The 24,139-nt window shown below is 54.0% G+C and overlaps 1 protein-coding gene across 6 annotated transcripts; it reads right to left on the bottom strand.

The window, feature by feature from the left end:
- Positions 1-24,136, bottom strand: DRP2 (dystrophin related protein 2). Of its 6 annotated transcripts, none has more exons than XM_085230609.1 (24): positions 23,205-24,136; positions 18,102-18,275; positions 12,373-12,520; positions 9,583-9,716; positions 9,044-9,200; positions 8,729-8,849; positions 8,251-8,519; positions 7,943-8,089; positions 7,601-7,679; positions 7,055-7,115; positions 6,750-6,811; positions 6,478-6,552; positions 5,548-5,749; positions 5,309-5,394; positions 4,625-4,782; positions 4,373-4,539; positions 4,172-4,283; positions 3,820-3,956; positions 3,469-3,534; positions 3,204-3,269; positions 2,926-3,069; positions 2,244-2,481; positions 2,043-2,163; positions 1-1,972 (listed from the first exon to the last, which is right to left on the bottom strand). In XM_085230609.1, the coding sequence occupies exons 3-24, from the start codon at positions 12,478-12,480 to the stop codon at positions 1,833-1,835; spliced, it is 2,850 nt and encodes a 949-aa protein (XP_085086735.1). In that variant the 5' UTR covers positions 12,481-12,520; positions 18,102-18,275; positions 23,205-24,136; the 3' UTR covers positions 1-1,832. The 6 variants fall into 6 exon arrangements, with proteins under 6 accessions (XP_085086735.1, XP_085086734.1, XP_085086733.1 ...); XM_085230608.1 differs by having other exon boundaries at positions 18,102-20,047; XM_085230607.1 differs by having other exon boundaries at positions 18,102-21,809.
- Positions 24,137-24,139: the final 3 nt, after the last annotated feature.

The following is a 24,139-nucleotide window of genomic DNA, read 5'->3' on the forward strand; positions in this document are numbered from 1 at the left end:
TCGGTATAAATACAAATTTATTCTCTTTCCACGGCAGAGGTGGAGAGCAGCAGCCAGGACAGCAGTACGTGGTTATCAGAGCATCAGCCCGCCCACATCCCTCCCTGCTGCCCTCAGCATAGCCCAAAACCTGCACCCACAGCCCACGGGGCAGGCACACAGCTCCCTACAGTGAGGATCTGCACCAGTTTGCCATAATTCTGCCTTTCTCTTTTTATGGGGACACCCTGATCTTGTGCAGTAGCCATACTCCAATGATGCCATATCTGTTGCCATGTCAGCATCCCTCCCTGGGGCACTGCAAGCAGCTCTCACCATGTGCTACAGCCAACCCAACACCTCCACCCTCTCCCCAGGACAGTGACCCACAGACCATTGGGATGCTTGCACCGTGTGTCACCCACCAGGCCCACATCTCCTCCATTGCTTCACGCCTTTGCCAAAGTTCCAACCCCACAGGATGCAGCTCCCTGCTCCCCAGCATGCCGCCTTGGTCCAACAGCCCTTCTCAAACACAGCACATCCAGCACAGCCAAAGCCCCTGCAGCATGCAGAGATGCACAAACACACAGCCTTCCCAGCGCCCTGGTGTGCCCAAAGGCTCCTTCTTTCTATCCATCCCAACTCTCTCCCACTGCGGGGCACCCACAGCACCTGACTCTGCAGCTTTCTCGACATAACGCAGCCCCTGATCCTACATCACAGCCCAACATCCTGGCAGCCCCCAGGATGCTCCCCAGGACAGCAGGTGGGACAGGGCCCTGCCGCCAGCCTGGCCCTCCAGTTGCCCCCATATCATCCCGCTGAGAGGGGGAAGGATCTCTGCAGGAGCAGGAGTTGGGCTGGACCAAGAGCGAAGTGCAACTACACTCAGTGTTAGGGTTTAATGGCATGAGTCCGTGAGAGTATTTAAGTACAGAATATATATATAATATATAGAAATATATGCAAATTAAATGATAAGGCTCTGTTATAAAGATCCTCCCGAGATAAGGCTACTAGTTGGGCTGAAGCTCTGGTGTGGGCTTGTCCCTACCCCACAGACCCAGCACCTCTCAGAGTTCCATCCATAAGGCTGGCAGTCGGCTGCTGTTACAGAGTTGGCTCAGCCCTGGGAGGCTGCTCGGTGGCTGCAGGAGTGTCATGGTGCCCATCACCCTAAAGGGCCCTGGGCAGAACCAGAGAGGAGCAGGGTGCTGAGCTCTGTGTGCCGTGCAGCTCTTCCTTCTGAGCCTCTCTGTGAGCAGTGCTGTGACCCCACAGCCCCGATGTTCCCCTGAGATCTCCTGCAGCTTGTGAGCATGGGGAGAAGAGGGGGCGAAGCAGCTGGGCAGTGGTTAGGCAAAGCCTCTGGAGGTGTTAGATAAGGGAGGTCATACCTGCAAGAGAGATGGGAGGGGAGGAGGGGTTAGAAGGTGGGGGTGCTCAGGGGTGGCACAGGGCAGCACTGCCCTGCAGCGGGTTAGTGCTGGCACCAAGCAGCATCTCAATGCTGTACACATGGGCATTTCAGCGGGTGGTCACAGAGCAGCCCCATCCCAATCCCAAACCATCCCTGCTGGAAGAGCTATCCTTGAGTAGTCAGGGGAGCTCATATTGCTGCTGTTCCTTTCCTGAAGGTGGTCACCGCAGCCTCGCTGCCGTCACTCTGTCCATCTGCAGCACAGAGCCCATAGGGCAGAAAGGAGCCAACACCTGTGCCCAACGTGTGGCTCTGAGTGCTGTCCTCGCAGGTGGGAGGGCTCCTCCTCATCCTCTCTGTGCTTGTGGCAGTGGGAGATCGTCGACGGGGGGAGGGTGGGATCGGGGCAGGGCTCCGCAGGGAAAAAACCTCATCTGATGGAGCAGTAGGATGCCAGCGAGGGGGATTTCACCCGAGTACCTCGAGAGTTGGGGAAGGCGCTGCGCAGCTTCTCCATGATGTCCTCCAGGCACACGCTGACTTCTTGTGTTTTGGCTTCCACCTCATCTGCTGAGGGAGAGGGCTGGGCTGAGCGGTGTGTGCACTCTGCAGCCATCACCCAGGGAGCTCCAAACCTCACCTGCTGCTTCGGTGTCGGGGGTGTCGTGCTCCTTATCCCTCGCCTGGCTGCCTTCAGACTGATGTGGAGATGAAGCCAAGGAAGATGCTGCTGAACCATTGCCATTTGACTCTGCTGGAGGCTGGAGGGAGAAGGGCTCATGGCAAACCTCATTCCATCCTCATCCCGCACCTTATGCCCACTCCGAGCCCCGCTCTGTACCTGCAGCAGCAGCTCCCTCAGCCGGTGCAGCTGGGACTCCAGCTGCTTGTTGTGGTCCTCTAGGATCTGCATGCGGGTCTCCAGGCGGCTCTTGTGCTGCCGGAGGATCCGTGCCTCTGCCAGGAGCTCCTCGTTGCGTGGGTCCTGCACCGATTCGGGGGAGCTCGTAGCCAAGGTCGGGGATTCCACTGCCTCGTCGTGCTGCCACTTCAAACGCCTCAGCTCTCCCTGGAGGATCCTGCAAGGCAGCCCAGGTCAATCCCACCACTCTCCTTTCTGGAGGGTGATGCTGAGATTGAGCTCCCCTGGAGGCTTTGCCTCTAGCTCCACCTCATTGGGGTGGCAGGCAGTAGGCACCCAGCTGCTTCCTAGAGGCCCAGAGCAGAGGCAGGGAAAGCAAAGCCCTCCTGCTGTGCTCAGCTGTGGTCCACCATCCACCAGAGGCTCAGAGAGGAGAGAGGCAGCTGTGGCCAGGCCTCACTTGAAACAGTTCAAGAGGGGTACTTGGGGTTCAAGAGGGGGAACACATTCTAGAGTTGGGCAGGAACCTTTTGAGGAACAGAATCTTGGAGAACACCAAGACCTCACCGAGTTCAGTGCTCCCCAAAGGCTTTAGGACTCATCCTCCAAGCCCTTGCCTTAGTCTCAAGCCCCTGCTTGAAGAGCTGCCCATGTCCCCAACCTGTTTTCATCCTCTAGGTGGGCCAGGATGCGCTCCAGCTCCCCCTTGTCATCCATGGGCAGGCTGCCTGGGACCTGCTGGCTGCCTGCAGGCTCCCGGTCCGTGATGGGGCTGGAGTGACGCAGCAAGTATTGGTCCTCATCCCTGTTGCAGCAAGTGGAAGAAACACAGTGAGGAACATTGGAGCTTGGAAGTGGCTGCAAGACCCTTGGGTAGGCAGGGGTGCCTAGGAAGGTGGGGATGGAGCCACAGAAGCAGGGAGAGGAGGCAGAACTCACAAGCTATCATCAGGGGACAGGCTGTCACTGAAGAAGGAACAGTTCTGGTTTTCCATCTCTGCAAGCCTGGAGGAAATAGAAGTGGCTTGAGACAGCTGGAATGTCAGCTGAATGCACTCTAAGTGCAACAGTTCCTGGAAGACCTCTCTCTGTCCCCAGCGGCAAAGCCACTGCCAAGAGCTGACACACAGCATTCAGGGAAGCAGCTGCCCCCAAAACTCCCACCCCACTGCAGCCACACTCTGTGCCGCAGCAGTGCTGGTACCTGCTGGCAAAGTGCTCAATCCGAGAGTGCGTGTCAGCGTGAGGCAACATCGGGGAGGAGGCTGGTCTGGAAGAAGAGAGCACAGCAGTCAGCAAGACTTGTGGTCCTTGCTCACAGCCAGGACTTGGAGGGGCTGCCCTCCTGCAATAGCTTAGGGCTGGGCCAGCTCTGAAACAAACTGCCTCCATCCCTGGGCAGCACCCCCACATCAACCCTTGGCCAGCTCCCTCTATCCTCGGCCATCCACCTCCACCCATCCTTGGGCAGCACTCCTCCATCCCATAGCCTCCAAGCAGCATTCCTGGAGATGCCACCTCCCCCCCTTGGTGACACAGCCACCAGCACACTCACGTTTCAGAGAAGTCAGCCTCCAGCACGGACTGGACAGGCAGGTACCCCCTCTGTGGGTGCTTGCTGAAATACTGCTTGGACCGAAACTTGTTCTTCAGCGTGGTGGCAAAGTCCCTCATGTTCTCACTGGAGGTGGTCTGCGGAGAGAAGAACGTGGCTGAGGTGCTGGTTGGCATCCTCAGGGAGGAAATCCTTTTTGGGATGGGCGCAAACCCAGTGGAGGCAGAGATAGCTCTGGAAGTGAGGAGGACACAGCCCTCAGAAGGCACGGATGGGCAAAATCAAACAAGGTAGACGTTGCTGGGACAGCATCAGCCTAAGCATTGCCACCTGTGGCAGCCCAGCCCCATACCGGGGTGTAGTACTCCATGATGGGGTAGTGCAACTTGTTGCCCTTGCTGGCTCGCCCAGTGAGGAAGCAGGTCTGGCAAATATCCACGTTGAACTGCTTCAGGCTGCGGTACCTGCAGAGATCGGGAGGTCAGAGGGAGAAGTGGGAGGCAGAGGAGCTGCTTTGACCCATGAGATTCCAAACTTACACCCCAGCCCCTACCTGAAGCCCTTGATGGGGCACTGCCGGCAGACAGAGCACTTGGTCTGGTGCTTCACCTGCTCGGCCATGGTGACGCGGTGCAGCACGGCCAACCACACCATGGACTGAGGCTCCAGGTTGGCCCACTCCAGAAACTGGGCTGCCTCGATGGCAGGTTTCCCATGGCTCTGGGGAAGGGATGGGAGGAGATGCTCAAGGCTGGAGCCACCCACCGTAGGGCACCAATGGACAGACGGACATCACAGCACTCACGAATCGGAAGCAGCTGCGGATGCTGGGCTCCACGTTGCTGCCCCCAAACGCTGCCACCTCACCCAGCTGCCGTGGCACCTGGATGGCCTCGTGCAGCAGCACACCCAGGTGCCTCTGGTCACACAGCCCGCCTGCATTTGCCACTTGGCTGAAGAGGTCTGCAAAAGGACAGGGAGGGGAGAGCCCTATGAGACGCATGGCTGGCAGCTGGGCTCCGCTTAAATCAAGGAGAAAGGAACCTATTGTTGATTAAGTAACTTCACCAGCTCCCAGTAAACAGGAGACTTCTTGAGTCATCGCTCCTTTCTTTAACCCACTGGTGGTCACAGCCTTCCAGCGTTCCACCGCAGTACCATGGTTAAAATGCAGCAAACGGGGCTCTCATTGACACGAACATGTTTGCCCGGCCATGCACCCTGAGCTTATCCCTTGAGAAGCACCGAATAACTACTGCCCCATGGCATTCTCTGCGCCGCTCCATGCAAGCAGGACCCACGCTGCACCCATGGCTGTGCAAAAACACCTTCTAATTTGGGTGGCGTAGGCGTGGGAGGGAGTGAGGGGAGGTGATGCAGGCACATTAGTCACTGCACAAAAGCTGCTTCTCTGCTCTTTTTGGGAAGCGAATGGCTAAGCCAGAAAGTCAAAGCACTCCCACTTCCCCCAGCTTGCCAAGGAACTTACACTGAAACTTCTCCTTGACCTCTGTCCCACACAGACATGCAATGCCCGTCTTGAAGGAGAGGGCCCTCATCTTCCCACTGCGGCCACTGCAAGGTGAGACATAACACAGGTGGATTTTTGGGCAGGGGGGTCAGCAAGGCAAACCCACGCCAGCCAGCCCCATCCTGACCAGTCGGGGCCATTTTGCAGCTCCCAAGCACAGCAGGCCCAGCAATGGGGGGACGCCTCGGGGCCGGTACCTGTCGAAGACGTTGAGCAGCCAGTTGAGGCTCATATCCACGCAGAGCGGCACGTTCACCAGGATGCCCCGCTCCTCCTCCAGCCTCTCGTAGAGGGAGGTCAGGCAGTGGATGACCTCCACCACGTCCATCGCACGGTCGCTGGGCTGCAGGTCGTGCTCGTTGAAGATTTCCAGGGCCGTGGCCAAGGTCACCATGTCCACTGAGTAGAGAGCACAGGCAGAGGGATCAGAGGTGGGGGGGAAATGATGTGGATGGGAACTGAGAGCAAGGAGACACAGCCCTGCTGCAGTAGGGAAGAACATGGACGGGATGGGCACAGTTCCTAGAATGATTCCCTCATTGTGTACCCCACTCCAGATACCCACCAGCCTCTCAAGCCACTTTCTGTGCCATCTTCCTTCTCTGCTGCCATGGCTAAAGGCAGCAGACCCCTCAGGGCTGGCATGGGAAGGCAAAGTTCTTGGTGTCCTGGAGCCAACGTGCCGTTTTCACATTATAACATGATGCAGGAAGTCCTCCCTTCTCCTGACCCATCTGGTGGTTGCACCAGGGATCCCAAATTCACAGATATGGCTTTGCAGCATCCCTACTACTATTCAGCACTCACTGCTCTGACAGTCCCATCACCCACCTCCTTGCCCTTTTCAAGTGCATATTGAATGCAATCACATCACTTCTGGAATGAGGAGATACAGGCAACCAGAACTGATCAAGGAGCACAGGAAAGGGCTTTTTATCCCTTTGCTCTCTGATCCCTTTGACCCACACCCTAACCCCAAGGCAGACATCCCGCTGTGACTTTGCTCAGCTTCCCAGCCATGGGTTCATCTCCCAACACATTCCTGGTGGGCTCCTGCCTCTGACGAGAGGCTGTGCTCATTGAATGCCTCTTCCAAGGAAACCCACCAGCAGGGAAATCCTACTCACATCGCAGGGCTTTTTGCACCCGCCGCAGCTTCATAGCTGTCCGATAGGCTGAGAACTTGATGTTGTTCAAATCCGCTGCAGTAACACAGGAAAAGAAGAAAACCACAGCTAAATATCCTTGTCTACAGGGCAGGAAGCAGCAGATGCTCTCAGACACAATGCCCCCCCAGCACAAGCCTGGCTCAGCCTCACACCCCATTGCCTTTAGGGCTGAGGGCATCTCACATTGTTCCCCATGCAGAGACAAGGGGTTCTGGGGGCAGGCTCCTCACCCAGCGTCTGGTACAGCTCTGTCATCTTTGGGTGGTCCCAGCACGTGGTCTGTGCCTGGTGGCTGGAAGCACAGAAGGAAGCCAAGGTGTCAGGCTGGGAATCAAGCACCCAGAGACAAGGAAGTGACCGTGGGATGATGTCCCCTGTGCTGGTGCCACAGGCTGCACTCCCAGGACGCAGCAGAATAGGGGATGCCCATGGGGTTGTACCCATCACTGGGGCAGGGCTCTGCTGGGTTCAGCTGGAGCTCAGTGCCTCCCCCAGCCCACCCCCAGCTCCCGTTGCTGCCACAGAGCACACTCACTTGATGTAGTATGGCACTTTGTTGGGGGAAATGGCTCGCTCCCAGGGAACCTGAACAGAGGCTGCAAGGAGAGAGGGGGGAGATCAGGCCAGTGCTGGGAGCTCCTTGGGGTCGGTGCTGCTGATGGTGGGTGCCCCTCAGCCCCCCCATCTTCAGGTGCTGGCAGGGGTTAAGACACTGCCCATGAGAGACCTCAGGAAGGTGAGGGCTCATCCCATGCTCATCCCACCCTAGAGGAAAGAAGCCCTTCTGTGACCCTCAGCCCTCTCACCACCCCACAGGCATCTTATCAGTTCTGGCAGCTGGAAATATCATCCTTCATTTCTCCCAGCTTGGAAAATGAGGGCTGTAGAGGCACCAACAATCTCCATTGAGACTTGTCAGCCCCAGAGGGCTCAGCATTGTTTCTGCCTCACGCCCTGGTCCCTGTGCACCGGGTACAAGATTTGTGAGGCATGCTGCCTCAGCTTTTGGGAGCGCTGTGCCCAAGGACCTGCACCCCGTGCTGCTGTACCCCAGCTCAGCCATTGGGACCTGCCCACGTACAGGAGAGGAAGTGCTGGGAGCCCGGCCCGAAGTCCCGGTGGGCATCTTGGAGCTGCTTCAGGCGTTCATTGATGGAGGCCTGCAGGATGGATAGAGGAGTGTGAAGGCACCCGTTGGGCATTTGGGATGGCAGCCCCATTTGGAAAGTTTGTGGATGGACTCAGACGTGCCTCCACTCATCTTCCTCACCTCAGTTTCACATTGCTCAGCCTTCAACCTCCTCCCACAGGCTGGGGAAGTACAACCCAAATCTCCATCCCATCCTTATCCATATTTTCACAGATATCAATGCAATTAGATCAGCTAACGACCCCCATCAGATCCCACCTCGCCTCACATCACCTGCAGCTGCTTCCAGCGCGTGTTGATCTGCTCCAGGGTGCGAGAGTTCTCCATGGACAGGTGGACATCGGAGATGGCGAGCTGGTGTGCAAGGTCATTGACCACCTTCACCCCGTCCTTCATGGGAGAGAGCTCCTCTTTGAAGAGCTGCGGTACCACATCCAGGTACATGGCAGGGGAGGAAGGAGAACCAAGATGTCAATACCCAGATGTGATCCCTCTGCTCCAAGCTGGGAGTCAGCTGGGGTCAGCTGGCTGCTGCCCAACCCTCCTGCAGACCAAAGCCGGATCCTCAGAGCCACAAGTACCTTGGTCGACTGGATGTGCTCTGGCAAGGAATCGATGAAGAGGTCCCCGATGGGTTCCCAGGTTTCGCGCACGCTCTCGGCCTGATCCAGCGCCGTGCTGAGCTCCTCCATGGCCCCTTTGATCTCCAGCAGCTGCTCCAATGTCCGCTCGATGTGCCGGTGCTGGTCCACGCAGCGGGCTGTCAGCTTCTCCCACAGCTCGCTGGCCACGTTCGCCTGCTTCCAGACAAAGCGGCTGATGTTCTGGATGCGGTGCCGGGGAGAGACATCTGAAAAAGCAAAGCAGGTGAGGCAAACAGAGGGCAAAAATGGGAGCCGAGGACAGAAGCACAGCTCATTTTCTACCAAAGAATCAGATAAAGATGATGTGCTATGGCAAGAGGCAGAGCAATCTGTGTCACACCAGCCACCACCCTCCAATCCCACAGTCCAGCCCCAGAGGGGCCATAAGAGAATGAGGAATGAGGGCTCCACAGACCTTTGCTTTCTGAATTTGGCTCTTCCAGTTCCTCAAATGGATGCTGAGAGAGGAAAGCCTGCGCTGACTCTAAGACAGAGTAAATGTATGGCCCCCGGGACTTCACCTCTTCCATGAAAGCCTGGAGAGGAGAGCAGGGCACGGAGGAGATGACAGGCTGAGCTGGAGAATTACATCCTGCTGCCCTTTGGCTGAAGGCTGCAGTGATTTATTCATCCAGTGCCCACATGGGCCACCTGCAGAGACTCCTCAGTGTCATCGGGGGCATGGCTGTAGATGCAAGCCCTCAGCCCAGGTTGGTACATGGGGACGTACCGCGTGCGTCTCCTTCTCCTGCTGCACCAGGAGCACATCGCCACGCAGGGGCAGCTGCGCCGACAGCTCCTCATCCTTCTGGCCCAGCCAGTCGATGATCTCCTGGAGGGGCACCTGCAGCTTCCCACTGTGGTCGGAGAACGCCTCCAGACGAGCCCTGGAGGAGAGCAGTGACAGCTTGGGCTCACCGGGGCAGGGCTGTGGTCCCACAGAACCCCCAGCTATGGGGATGCTGTGTCTGCAGGTGGGTGGGAGGTGCCGGGCAAAGGATGCTCTGCAGACACCCCCTGCATTGCAGCTGGCAACAGAGCACCCAGGACTGCGCTCTGGGCAGCGCAGGGGGCTTGGCTCTGTGTCTACACAGCTGAGCAGCTTCCAGGAGCCAGCAATGAGGCAAGAGGCGATTAACACGCCCCAGTTAAGCTCTCTGTCCTGCTGGCTGGAAGCTGCAGCCTCTGAAGGTTGAGCTCATACGGGTAATGAGCTCGGAAAGCTCCCAATGAGCATAAGCAGCCCACGGGGCTGGCCAGGGGTCTTACCGAAGGCTGTGAGATTTCTTTTTGATCTCGTTCCAACAAAGATTCATCTCCAGAGGGGCCTGGGGCCCAGCAGCACTGTCAGGAACCCAGGGGGTTACACACGAAGGTCCTGTGCCATCCTGAGAGCCTTTAACCTGTGCAGAAACAGAGCTGGCTGGGATGTGGTGCCCAGAGGGAGCTGCCAGCACTCACAGCACCACACCCAGTGCCAGCAATGTGGGACTGCACCACTGCTTCTCCCCTACACCTCCCCAGAACCAACAGTGGCACAAGAGCTGCTCTGATGGGAGCAAATAGCAGCAGAATCTGCCCCGGCCATGTGCACAGAGCTCCATCAGCAGCACACCTGGAAAATGGGTGCTGTGCATCCTCAGTGAGTGAGCAATCCTACCCTAAGCCTCCAGCACTGCCTCACACCCATTTCCTCTAACAGTAGCAATGAAGGCATCATTGTGCTCGCTGACCATACCAACATGGGCTGGCAGGACCAGGAGCATCTCATGGGACTTGGGTGAGCGAGGCTAGGGATTTCCTTTCCAAAGAAGCATGCAATGAGTACACAAACACACACACACTACATTGCTACAAGCAAGGTGTCAATGTACTTTGTGCACAGCGTTCACTCTCGTGCTACTTTGCTACCAGAGCTCACTTGGGGGCTAATTATCCCCAGGTGACTAATCAACCATAATAAACTGCGTTATCGCTTCCTAAATGGCCCATGCAACAGGCAAGCTTCTCCAGAGAAGGCAGCAGCATTTCCAAAGGGAAAGTGGGCTGCTGAAGTGCCCCAGGGCAGCGAGTAGGGAGAGCCGCCAGCCCCAGAGCTTGGCCAAGCAGTGCCCACTGTGTGCTGGTTCTCATGGAGGAGTCAAACCCAGCTCTGCTAAGTTTGCTCCTTCCAAGAGCATCTAACACCGGTTTGCAGGCTGCTCCCCCGCCCTGCTGCTCCAGGAGCACTGAGAAAAGAGAGAAACCTGTCGCCCACAGAGCTCACAGCGATCTTGTGGCCATGCATAATGAATCACTCAAGCTAAAACTGCTGCTCACACATAGGGAAAAATAAACACAAACCAACAGTCTGCCTGCGCGGCTCCTCCTGTTGCCAAAGCGAGTTGCCCCGGTGCTGCAGGGAGCAGCCAGCCCAGGGATGCCAAAGCAGGAGAGCAGCTCTACCTGTGTGCAGTGCAGCTTAGCAGCAACCACAGCCCTTCCAGCCCAGGTGTTCGAAGCCCACAACTCACTGACTACAACCTGTGGATCAGCCAGTGGTGGTGGCCAAGCACGAGCCACCTACCCCCCTAGGGCAACCCCTTGCAAGCAGGCAGGGGGCAGAAGCATTACCATCTACCTGAGCATCCCCTGAGCACCCCTTCCCCAGGTCTGCAGCAGCCTGGACCCACATCCCCATCCAACCCATAGCAGGATTCTTCCCAGCCCAGGACTCACGCAGGCTCTGGTGATGTCTCCTGCCTGCTCGGGCTGCAGCAGGGCTGCTTGGAGCAGACATTGCCTCGGTTCTGCTGTGCAGCAGCGGCTGCCCGGGAGGCAGTGAGCACAGCTGTGAGCACAGCACAGGGCTGCCCCAGCACTGACCCCCCAGGAATCTGGAGGGGGGCGGCTGTGCCTCCTCGCCAGCCTCAATCCCAGCTTTGTGTCTGTGGCATTCCTGCAGCCTCCAACCTGCCTTAACCCCCGGGGTGCCACCGCTGCACACCCCTCACCCTATGAGGCTGGGGGGCACACGAGGGTCATTGCCAGGGGTAGGAGTACCCAGGTCCCAGCAAGCTTTGACAACCCAGAAGGCGAACCTGCCCTTCAGACTTAACCCCAAGGTGTTATCCATGCCCCAGCTCAGTGCTAGGTGCCAGTACGGATACTCCTGTCCATCTGGGTGTAAAGAGTTTGTTTTTGCCAGCAGGCTCTGGGCTGGCTCCCCATGTCCCCCACAGTCCTGCCGGCCAGCATTGTTCCCGTGCTCTCCTCCACCTACAGGGAGGGAATGAAAAGCTCCCTGTCTCACTGCACATCTGACCGCTGGTGGCACTGCCAGCTGCTTCTCCCACTACTTTACCCATTCCCAAACCCCCCAGCCCCAGAGCCCCAGGATGGAGCAAGGCTCAGCCAGGTGTGGCAGCCTGGGCAGAGTGCTCAGATTGAACGGGTCGGCAGAGGAAGGCTGCAGAAGGCTAGGAAGGAGGAGAATCTGATAGGCTGACACTGACTCAGAGTCAACACCCCACGTAGGGACAGAGAAAACCTCAGGCGGATACAGCCCAAACGTTCACACCTTTTCAGTGGGATCTTCGCCCCTCCTCTCCACTCCACTCCTGCAGAGCTGTCCTCTCTGTTCCCAGTGCAGGTGAGCAGGAATGCTCAGGGCAGAGCATCCTCAAGAAAAGCAGCCCAGGAATAGAACAGCCTCCTCCACCCCACAGCACCTCAGTCTTTGCTTCTTTACGAGCTTTACGAGCTTTCCAGCCCTTCCTTTCCCTCATCAAACATTCCCTTTCAGCCAAAGCTGACATCCTTCCCCACTTCCGAGGAAAACAAACCCAACCAAACACATCAGAGCACCTGGCAGCAGCAGCAGCAGCCCCTTGTTTCTTACTCCAAAAGAACATTTAAAAGCAGCTCTGCAGGTTGTCCCGTGCGCTCTACTTCGGGAAACACTTTGCAATCCAGGCACTGAAGGAGAGGTAACAGCCCTCATGACAATAAGGCAACGTGGGGCCAGGGTGGGGGTCCCCACTTGCTCCACAGGCACACACAAACTACAGGGGCTTTTACCTGGGACAGCGGGTGGGCAGCAGATCCACGCCGTGCCAGCTCAGCCACGCGCCACTCAGGACACCGCGGGACGACGAAGGGCCATTCCTGCATCACCAGGGGCTGCATGGGCACCGCCGCTCATGGGGACGGAGAGGACCCCGGGCACCTGGAACAGAGTACAGCAGGCAGCCCCTCCTCATGCTGAGCCCACCTGGGGGCTGAGCACCTGCAGGCGGGTCAGCTTCTCTCTCCCATCACAATCTTTTTTTTTTGTTTTTTCCTGACTCAACATCTAACTCTTTTTTTTTCCCCACTTCTTTGCACCTCATTATGTAATTTGCCATCATATTGGCCCACACGCGACGCTACGTTTAAAAAAAGCACCGGGTTTCCCAAAGCACAGGAGATGCCTGCATTAAAAGCAGAGCAGGGAGAGCTCCCACTGCACCCAGGACAGACGATACCTTCAAACACGTTATATCTTTGCTGTTAAACCCAGAAAGGAAATTTCCCAGCACCTCACTCCCTCTTCTCACCAAACCGGTTCCCTTTTTATGCGTTTTTTATTAGGAGCCATAAAAGTCACAGTTTTATTCAATTTTTAAAGCCTGTGCGACCATAAAGCGATCCAACAGCAGCCCCACAACCGCTGTGCATACCCAAACAAACCCTCCGGCTGCTGCCGGTTTGTTTTTATTGCCTGGGGTCTGACTGAGCCAGGACAGCAGTTCGCCCCATTGTCGACACTGCTTCCTCTTTATGCAGAGTGGATGAGAAGATAAAGCCCAGAAAGAAGCAGTGTGAGAGGTGCTGGAGCTCAGCGCAGGGCTCAGGGCTGCTGCTCCTTCTCCCCAGCCCTGTGTGCTTCCCCTGCCTTCCCCCTCCGCTACATACATTAAGAGAACAGCTTATCCTCTGATGTTTTTTATAATCCCTTCGCAATTTCTGCTGCCACAATTCTCCCCATCTCCAGCAGAGCAGCCCGCGCTGAGCTCTCCAACGCACAGATAATGCAGAGTCCATCCTCTTCCCTTCCTGCCACTTGCACAAATGAGCATCGCAGAATGCACACGGCAGCACCTTGCCCTGCTGCCTTCCCCAGCGCAGACACAACACAGCTCCAAATGCCTTCGGGGCCTCACTGGGTAAACTCACCCGTGGACAGGAGACAGCGCTGTCTGGGGCTGAGCTGGCCCTCACCCTCCTTTACACCTTATGGATGAGAATTTCATCTCTTGGATGTGATTCTCAGGGCACAAAAAGAGACTTTGCCTCAAATTGCTCCATGGAATCCTGCTGAGCTCTGAGTGAGAAATTCATGGCTTTGGGTAATGAGGTTCTGCGACATCTCCCAGCAGCCACCAGCCTGCAGCCTCAGGTTTCCACCAGCACGGAACTGCTTTTTGCTCAAGGATAAATCTCCATGGCTGGGGTTGGTGCTGCTCAGCCCTCTGGATGTGAGGCTGGCAGCTCTCTGCTCTGCATCTCCTGGCTGTGGGGCTCCTCACCTCCCTGGACCAAGGCATGGTCCCATCAGACACAGAGCCACAGCACGAGGGAACAGGAGCCCGTCCCAGGCAGCTGCTGACATCCTTACGTGGAGAACCCAAGAGAATCTGGAAATAACCCAACTGTATAGCAGCCAGCACAGAGCCACACATTCAAGGGGAGAGACGAGCAGACGGCAAGGCAAGGCTGCGAGCAAACCAGCGTGTGAGCCCTTGCCAAATCCCAGCTCCTGCAGAAGGAGAAATATTCCTGCTCTGCTCCGCCTCTGTACCATAGTGCTGCAGCCCAGCACTGTGTTCAGGCCCTGCAGCACACAGACCAGGTGCCTTGGGGATGTTCCTGGGCTGCATGGCCATTGCTGGCTGTGGCTGCTCACCAACAGGAGCTGTGTCCCACCTCACTGTGCTGCAGCCAGGTGTCATGGTTAGCGACAGAATGAAAGGTGATGAACGCAGCCTGGCTGAAAGCACATGCAGACACTGGGAGGGAAGGCAGAGAGCACATTCTGGGAGCTGGAGCAGGATTGGGATGTAAGAACGGAGCCTCAGCCCTTGCAGAAGCACAAGAGGACAGCATGGAGCTCCTCCAGCCTGGGGCACTGTTTAAAACCTTCCTGACAGAAACCCAGCCCCAAGCTGCCCCCAGAACCTGGGAATCCCCACCACGGTTTGCACTGCAGCTGCCCCATATCTCTGTGGGCAGCCCCAGGATGGGGACTCGTCTGGAAGCCCGAATCCCACGTGGGAGTTGGATTTGCAGTTCTCTCTACATAAAAGAGCAGCAAATACAGCACGTAGGGCAAGAGGTCCCTCCATCACAAGGCTGATGTTTTGAATTGCTAATCGTCTCCAAGATGTTCTTTCCGGATTGAATATTTCCACTTCAGATCCTGGCCTTTAAGGGGAAAACATGGCAAGGTTTAGAGACAGGGCAGCTCAGCCCTTATCCCATGAGGGGAATGGAAATACAAACACACTCCCTGCTGTTGGAAATGTTAATGGCTTTGTTGTTGTTTAGCTTACAGTACCAGAGAAGTAATAACATTTCAGCTCTGTGTCCTTTAAGGGGAAAGGTGGGAGGCTTGTGGATATTTCAAAGTTCAGCTCCCATGTATCTGCTCACAAAGGGAGCGTTCCCAAGCTGAAGGCAGCAGGACTCCCTCAGTGGTGCAGTGGCACATCCTGTTCCAGCAAACAAAAAAAAAAAAAAAAAAGATTTTCTGCATCTGTAAGTAAATAGTTGGAGTCTGAGATCTGTGGCTGGTGGATTTGATTCCCAAGACCCCGCGAGGTCAAGGCTTGGGGAGATAGAAGACCTCATCCCACTGAGGCTGAGCTTAAAGACAACACAAGGAGAGGAAGGACCCACGCCACGATGGAGGGCTCCATCTCTTTACAAACCAGGAGCAGATACTCAGCCACCCTCCGTGGAAACCGCCCCACAGCCCCCAGTTCTGGTAGTTCTGCCCTACGATGGCCAGCAGCAACCTCCCATATGTGTGGCACTGAGAGCCCCATCATCTCAGTGCTCCAAAACCCAGATGCCAAACAAGATGCTGCGTGAATCTTCATCTTCTGTGGCACAATCTGTCCTCCCAGGGCACTCCCTGCCAGCTCCCCATGGTTAATGGCAGCACAGGGCCTCTCAGTGAAGCAGATGTCCTTAGCAAGTTGCATGAAAGCCTTGGTGCACGTGGTGGAGGGCACGTGGTGTGAAAGGGACTTTATTCACTAAGTGGGCACTCTCCCACCTAACAAGCTACATGCTGAGATAACCTCCTAGGGTTTGAGCTCACAACCAAAATGGTTTTAAATTCAAGGGATAAGGAGCTGTCATAAGTCTTAACAAAGAAACAGAGTCTCTTCTGCTGCATCTCTGTTTTCCCAAGCCAAAGAATACACAGAAATCTCAGGCTGAAAAACAGCACCAGTTACATTCCTCATCCAGGAACGGGGGACCTGGGTGTCCCCAGCCAACAGTGTGTGCCCATAGGTGGCCATGGCAAACAACTGCTCCTCTCTGCACGGAAATAACTTGTGGCAATTGAAGAGGATCTGAAATCTCTTTCATATGCCCTTCCTGACTCACAGCTGGGTTTGAAGCTGCTCTCTCCAAAACTCGCTTTGCTGAGGGATCCTTCCCATCCTTCCTCCTCCTGCAGTTAAGCAGGCACTGTGTACCAAGCTTTGCACCTTGAAACCCAGCCAAGGGTTCACAGCTCCTTAGGGCTGGATGGGCCGACCTGGCAGACAAAAGGTGAAGGGGCAGAAGCCAGCATCCTCCCCATGCCCAGAAGGGACAGCAGGGCAGCAAAAACTGTTTTAGTGACTGGAAGGAGGCTGCAGAGCGCTCTGCCTGCTCTGTAGCTCTGCAGCCAGACTACTTCCACCCACTGAAAGCCCCAAGTCGTCTGCCTGCCTTTCTCCTCCAACAATCTGTGCTTCCTTCCCCACCATTAGCAGAGGAGCAAGTCCTGCTGCATGGTGAGAAACACGTCGCCCATTTGCCATGCCACTTTCAGCTTCCTCGACACTTCATTTCTCATTCCTGGTGTTAAAATAAGATCTGTGCACTGAGAGCTCTGCCCCCACCCCAAATCTGGTCCTCATCAATTGCCCCCACTCCATGTTCTCCAGCCATGAGAGGTCCCATTTCCTTCCCTTTCCCAAGCTGGGTTGGATATGCCTCATTTTTATGCTAGAGGAAACAGTAAAGGAAATGGTCTGGAGCTATTTTGGCTTCATTCCGAAGAACTGTTTGATCTTTAAACACCTGTGAAAATGAGGGTTTTGGAAGAGCAAATTCCTCCTCCGTTTTCAGGAGATTTGCAGTTTGACTTCCAGGCTTTTATCAGAGGCACCCAGCCTGAAGCGGAGGACCTGAACGTGCTTCTCAAAATGGAGTAATAATCAGAAATTCACCACGCACCCTGGGAAGTCGGGGCTTCAGTTGAACCCATCCACTCCCTCCTGTCCCCTCTCCACTTTGTGTACTTTTGAGAAGAACCATTCCAATCTGTGCAACCCCACTCACAGCTGTGGACCTGAGCAGTCTCCATGAGTGTCATTTATCTATCCCAGGAATTCATCCAGACAGGGTCTCAGGGTCTCTCCTCATTCTAATGTTATGGGGAATGGACATCTTGCTCCCTTTCTACAGTGCCATTGCACACCTGGCAGCATTCTGCACATGGAATTGGTGGTGGTGGAGGTGGCCCCAAACCAAGCAGGGAGAAGGAAGAACAGCAGGAGCTCATCCCCATCCTGATGGGGTTTTGCATGGGATCTTGTTTGCGAGGTCTCTGGGCAGGCGATGAAGGCCATCCAAAAAAATAACCAAGAGACAATACTCATGGCTCCAGAGAGACAAACATGGGGCAGGTAGAAAGGAAGTGCAAAGGGCAGAGATGAAATGTGACCACGCTGAGATTTGGTTGGATGATAAAAACCTAACCCAAGCTGCCCATTTGTCCCATGGCAGCACAGGGCAGTGGCACAGTCGCCGTTTCAGTGATTTCACTCTGCAGAAGGGAAGACTCAACACCTCAGGGGCTGTGCTGGGGACTGGTATAGCCTGGTATGCACCAGGTGGCACTGACACACAGTCACCCCACGTGGCATCCTGCCTGCCCCGAGTGGCTCCACACACATACTGGGGTGATCAGGAGTGGAACACGAGGAGGATGAGGAAAAGGAAGCTGGGATAGGGAGGATCAAGACACAAAGGGAGTGATGATGCACCAGGCAAGGCAGTGAACAAAAAGGGCAGTGCTGGGACAACAGCCTTATCCCAGCTGGAGGTATCCCCGCCTCTGCCCTACAGGATGCTCCTGGGAGAACAGCAGCAGGCAGCACACAGCCTGCTCTGAGTGGTCCTGCAGCTCAGCCAAAGGGGAGCTGAGCCTTCAGCCGGGAAAGGGGGAAAGCTGGCAGAGCAGGGACGCTCTCTGCTTTGTTTGCATTTAGCATCCTTAAAGTAATATCCTGATCCCTATTACTAAAGCAGCCTGTATCAGCACCCCTTCCCGACCTCCAGCCTCCCCTATGGGAACAGCATCACTAACCTCCCCCCCCCCCGTCCTGCCCCCAACCCCTTTCTTTTGTGCTCTGTAAGTTCCCTCACCCGCACGGACGGCTGCAGATCTCTCTGAAGGGATGCACACACACCCAAGGCACCCGAGGACAGCCACCCCTGCTTCCCCCTTCCCAGCCCCACGGCAGGATTTCAGCACGGCCTACCTTCCGAGCATGCCAGGTCGGGAAGGCGGGCAGCAGCCGGGAGCAGGGGCTGTGAATCAGCAGAGAGGTGCCCGTGACAGGGCTGCATGCTGGGGCTGAGCCTCCTCCGCCGCCACGTTGCTATGCGATCACATCGCCGGGACCAGCAGCATCTCTCCGGCACGCCAAGACACCCTTGGGTCGGTTGGAGGGAGGAACAAGGACAACCTCGTGCTGTTTGGACCCTTTGGAGGTCCTTTGGCCACCAGCCCGAAGGAGGGGAGGGAGAGCAGCGGGGATGCGAAGGCAGACACACGCACAGGAGGAGGAGGAGACAAAATACACATGGAGAGAGAAGGGGGGGGGAGAAAAAAGGGAGGGGGCTGGAAGGCAAGCAACACAAAAGGCACCATGCTCTGACCTCTGGACACCCAGCACAGCAGCCAGGCTCAGGTGTGCATCCCACTGCTCAATGTGTATTACGTATGGCCACGCACCTGTGCTGGTAATTGCCAGGCGTGGTCACCTTGGTCCTGACCTGCAGTTTGCAGTGAGGTTTAGAGTTTATTTTCTAAAATGGGCTGTTCTTAAGGTAAGGAGTAAAAATGAGAGGAGAGCTTGATTTCTGATACGCTGCCTTTTCTCCTTTGAGAAGACAAAGGAAGAGCCATGAAGAAATCCTTAACCAAAGGTATTTAAACACGAGGGTGTTGTCAGAGAGCAGAGGGAGAAGCTGAGGGTAGGACCAGAGCTGGAATTTGGGTTTCAGTCCACATATAACATTGTCTGTGGATCTTTGGGTCCTCCCAGGCAAGGCGTTTGAACTCTGTCAGTGGTGTTATTTTCACATTATGGGAAAAGAAGCCGAGCTCAATGAGTTGGCTGTGCAGATCTGATCCCCATCCCATGCTGTCACTGCTGGGTTATCTCAGCCTGGGAAATGTAAGCTCAGGTAACGCTTCGGTCAGTTTGGGGACCCTGAGAACAACACTGATGCCATAACGCTGCTGTGAGGTGGATACAAAGGGATCAACCTGAGGACAGGTAGGCACTGCACGCCTCCTACTTTCAAAGCCTCAATAGCATCTGCCTCCGCAACAGCCACAGCTGTGCAGCAAAACCTGCCCTGAAAAGCTGTATTTAAAGTAAAAAAAAAAAAAAACAACCCAAGCCCTGGGTGTGGACTGGGAGGCGGACCAGGACTGTCTCTCTCCTGGGCTATTTTTGTGCATGCTCACACACAAATAACTGCTAGGTTAGCTGAGGAGAGATGGGGGGGGGGGGAAAAAAACAGTGCTGGAAGGGTTGCCTCATCCCTGGAAGCATTCAAGGGCATGCTGGATGTGGCTCTGGGCAGCCTGGTCTAGTGATTGGCGACCCTGCACACAGCAGAGGAGTTGAAACCAGATGATCATTGGGGTCCTTTGCAACTTAGGCCATTCTATGGGTTGCCCAGCAGTCCCCATCCCACCACTGCACAGAGGGATGTGAGCAGATCAAAGTGCATCTGTCACCAACGCTGTAAGGAACATGACAACGTGGCATGAACAAAGCAAGGACGTATCAAGCCGAGTTACACATGCACAGGAGATGGACATCAGCACACAGACACGAGCAGACAGCAGGAACAGCAAAAATAAGGCACTTTGCAGTACGTGCCCCTGCACTATCAGTAATTTAGAATGCAGCAAAACACACAGTTTAGGAACAGGAGGATGCAGCAGGAAATAATCTCTTGTGTCAGCTTTGCTTGAGTTCTTAGACAAACCAGAATCTCTGGTGGATGACTTGCCTGCACGGCTGGGAGCATCATCCCAGGGCCCTGGTACCTTGTGCTGTGAGGACATAATTAGGACAAACAGCCCAGCAAGTCAGGACTCAAAGGAAATCAGGGAGACATGCTCTGATCTGCCATAAACACGGCCCTTCACATGAGTGTTGCCACCATATGAAGCGTATGGGAAAGTCTGTGAAAAGAAATGCTGGATTTGGTATGCTTCCAGTTCTGAAGATAACCCCAACATCACCTCCGGTGGAACTCCAGAACCTACCATCCACCAACACACGTCTTTCCATACCTTGGTTGTTCATCTGTACTAATCAGCACTGTACTAATCTCAGTAACAAAATTAGCAATCCCCACTGACCCCACAGGGACATCCCAACATGCACAGTGTTAAATAAGACACAGACATACAACAGACCAAATCCAGATGGGTTTCATAAGACGTGACCCAGAAGTGCAATTAGATCTCATTTACACCAGTAATTCTCAGTCTTAAACAGTGGAGCAGAAATCAATTTAAATCATTGAAACAGACTTCGATGTTCCTGGGTGAAGTTGGAACCATTCACACTGACTGAACACAGAGCGTAGGACACTGTGAATGCAAATGTGCTAATGGCTGTATGGGGTCTAGGAATGTTATTTGTAGTTTGAATCATTTTAAAACTGGAAAGGGGAGCTGTGTTTGGTACGACCCCAAAATCTTTACTGCTCGCTCTTTATTCAAAATCAATATTAATTTGGCCAAATTGCTCTGGAGTTGGAACCTTCCATAACACAGAGTGCCTTGTAGCACCAAGCAACCTAAGCAGTAACCACAGACCTAACAGCCCCATCTTCAGCAGAACAGTTCAGGTGCTGAGATGGTGAGAGTAATTGCCTTGAACTATCTCTCTGCCTGTAGAAAAAAAACCAAAAGGATGAGCATAGGATATAAGAATGATGGAGAAATACTGTGTGCAGATTTAGGCACCAACTCCAACCATTCTATGGTTCTGTGAAAGCCTACAAACAGGGGAAACATCTTACAGCCAAAAGAAATGCTGTTTCTTCCCAAGTGCCACCAAACCCTGTGCTTTGCTGAGATGAAAGCTCCCTCCTCTGGGTCTCCACCTATCTGAAACAACAGAAGGGACTGAATTCTACCACAGCAGCCCATACCAAACTGACAGTGATGCGTTTTTGATGCAGGATCGTTGATTGGAGTGGTCATGCGGTGTCTACCTTCAGAGAGCCAGAAGGGATGGACCTCACACAAAGGGACAGAGCTGCTCCATTCCCAGACATCAGAGGGGTAACCGTGCTTGGGAAGGGAACGCAAAGGGCCTTATTGCAACGAGAAGAAATAAATCCCAAATCAGGAGCCCTACATTCAGCTTGAGACAAATATAAGAATCGAACCCTACTGTTCCTCCATCTGCATAAAGAAAACAATGTCAAGTAAATAACTAACTCCTTTGTGAGCATCCATAAACACCCAGATCTCCCAAGCACAGATCCCACACTGTCTGAAGTATTTAGAAAAGCACCAGGAGCGTTTCTAAAAGCATGATACCTGGGGTGAGAGAAGGGGGGGAGCCGTGCAGGCAGGTAGCATGGAGCAGAGCAGACCCCTCTGTGTTTGTTCCTGCAGTGGCACTGGAGCAGCTCTGCCCAGGAACGAGAAAGGAGGGAGGAAATCTGTTCAGAGCAGCGAGCAAACAGGGGAAAAGAATTTGAAAGAGGAAAAAAGCAGCAGAAAGGAGATAGGGCTAGAAAAAGCAAAAACGTGACAGGGGAAAGGCAGACAGGCCGCTTTCAGGGGCTTTTTGTTGTTGTTCTTCAGAGGCTGTCACCACATTTGTGACGTGCTCTCCAATCCCTCCCTGCTCTCTGCACACAGAGGCAGGAAGGCAATCAGGCAGGGGCTGCTGAAATTCACTTCGACACAGAACAGAGGTGCCCTAAGAGAAAGCAAACTGCTTAGTGATCCATGTGCAGGCAGCTGGAGCGGGGATGGCATGGGCATGGGATGTGTGAAGAGGGCTGGGATAAACCTGCAAGGAGAAAGCTATTCCTGGAGAGTGGGCATTCAGGGCTTACAGGTAAGCCATACACACAAGCAGCTTACTGCTGTATTCCTTAATGGAAGGGCCCAAATGCATTAGACAATAAAACAGTCACCTTTTTGCCCAAAGCCAGTACCTGGAGCTCAGTAACTGCACCACATAACAGCACCTTCACTCCCCACCTCCTGCACAGCACTAAGTCTGCTCTGTCCCACACCTCCAACAGTGCCCACTGTGGGCTGATGGGGTCGATTCATTAAGCAGCAGAACAGCATCCCATCTGAGCATACAGATTTCTAATGCTGTCAGGATCAGAATCGTATTTTGAGGCTGTGGAAGGTACCCACTGCTTTGTTTGAGGACCATTTGAGCTGATATGTTTGCAGTGAGCCTGGGAGGTGAACAAACTGACAGCAAATTTATCAAGGCTTTAAAAAAAAAAAAAAATACCCTTTGCTGTGGGAATCTTTTCCTCATATAGAACACAAAACCAAGAACAGAAATAAGGCAGCATCACAAATCAGCACTTCACTGAAACCACCAGGACTGCTCAGGTACTTCAGTGCCTGCCCCAACCATCACAGTAAGCTGGGAGTTATGGCACAGCTCTGACAGCTGGGTGCAGATCTCAGGGCTCCAGAGCCTAATGCCACCTGACCACAACCTTAATGACCTCCTCAATCAAACACACAATTTGATCAAATTAACATCAGAACATATCATAACTGTTGTTCTAAAGATCAGAGCCATGATGAGGGACGTCTTTCCTAGAAGCAGGTATTTGGAGACTTCGTTCTTTCAAGATACTCATCCTCCAGAGCAAGCTCGTTTCCAATACCTGTTGTTCTCCCAGGCTGAAGCGTCCTCTGCCTAAAGAGCCCACAGAGCTCCTCACACACTCCCCCCAGGAGCCACAGAGCCACATAGAAAAGCAGGTCAGCATGCATTATTAATGACAAGCTATCAGAGGATCTAGGACCACAGCCAGGGAGAGGAGCTCTCTACAGAACCTTTAACACAATTGAAGATGAACTCTCAGCAGGGTCACAGTCCTGTTTCCCTTATTCTCTTCTCCTTGCTGCAAAAATTGGTGATAAACCACAGTGATCAGGAGGTGACTGCTTTGCCTGAAGGGCTTACAGCTGAGTTTCAACTCAAAGGCAAAGGAAGCAAAGTGAGGAGACATGGGGTAGAGGTACCAGTGCATAAACATTAGTGGAAAACAGCACAGAGGTGAGTTTTATTTTTGGTGCCAGTTAAATGTTATTAAAGGGCTTAGAACATACGTACTGGCAGTTGTTGGAGCTGCAGTGCAAGCCTCAGAGGTTCAATTTTCTGAGTGGCTACAGCTGTACCACCTTCTAAATCCTTGGGTCCTGATTTATTCATGGCATTAGGAATGCAAAATGCAAGCAGAGGGAAGTAGGCCAGCAAGAGAATAGAAAGCAGGGACACAGAGGAATCAGTTTCCTCATTCCAGCTGAAAACAGGTTGAAATTGTTAACTCCTTCAGAGCAAGCTGACTATGAAAGAGCAATACTGCCCGATGTGTAAGGATGTACAAATACTCATCTCCCTACAAAATGTTGATTAATATAAACACAAAGCAAACGTGGCTTCACAAAAGGAATTCAGCTTAACATGAGCCTGAGCCATCCACGTCTGGATGTGTAATGCCCAGGCACTGTGCCTTGAAGGAGTTAAGGGCTTGGGTTCTGGGAACCAGCTGCTCAGCTGGTGTTTTGGGAGCATCTCACCTAGCTGTTAGAAAGGTAAAGAAGAGGATTGAAAGAACTATTCATCCCTCATTCTTCCTATCAATAAATACAACAGTTTCTATTATAGTCGCCTAGAGCTCACGCAAGGCAGAAGCACTACAACTGGCAGAGAAGGGCACTAGAGACAAGTGATTGGTTTCTTTCCTAACTTAAGAAATTGATAGAGCTTGACTACCTTCATTTTAGTCCTCGAGCAGATGCTGTGGTCAGCCAAACTTTTGAGCATATGCTTGTAATAGAAAGTTGTTTACAAAATGTACCGTGTTGGACAGTAAGAGCTGGAAAAAATAAAGAGAGAGCAGAACATTTCTAATGGGCCCATTCTCCCATGGGACTCTTCCATGTAAGTGGAGAGGTAGTAGAGAAAAAGTGTCCAAATGTGAAAGAATGACCAACAAGAGTTCATCCCATGCACCTGAATAACAAAACTGTACACAGTTTGTTCAA

The sequence above is a fragment of the Meleagris gallopavo genome, chromosome 9 (genome assembly GCF_905368555.1).
Source record: "Meleagris gallopavo chromosome 9, MGAL_WU_HG_1.1, whole genome shotgun sequence".
NCBI classification, from domain to species: domain Eukaryota; kingdom Metazoa; phylum Chordata; class Aves; order Galliformes; family Phasianidae; genus Meleagris; species Meleagris gallopavo.

Coding starts and splice junctions, on each gene's coding strand:
- DRP2 (XM_085230609.1), bottom strand. CDS start 12,480: ATGCAGCCCCTGGTGATGCAGGAATGGCCCTTCGTCGTCCCGCGGTGT. Junction 8,090..8,250: donor AGCACATCCAGTCGACCAAG/GTACTTGTGGCT, acceptor GTGGTACCGCAG/CTCTTCAAAGAGGAGCTCTC. Junction 5,750..6,477: donor GGTGCAAAAAGCCCTGCGAT/GTGAGTAGGATT, acceptor CTCTCTACTCAG/TGGACATGGTGACCTTGGCC.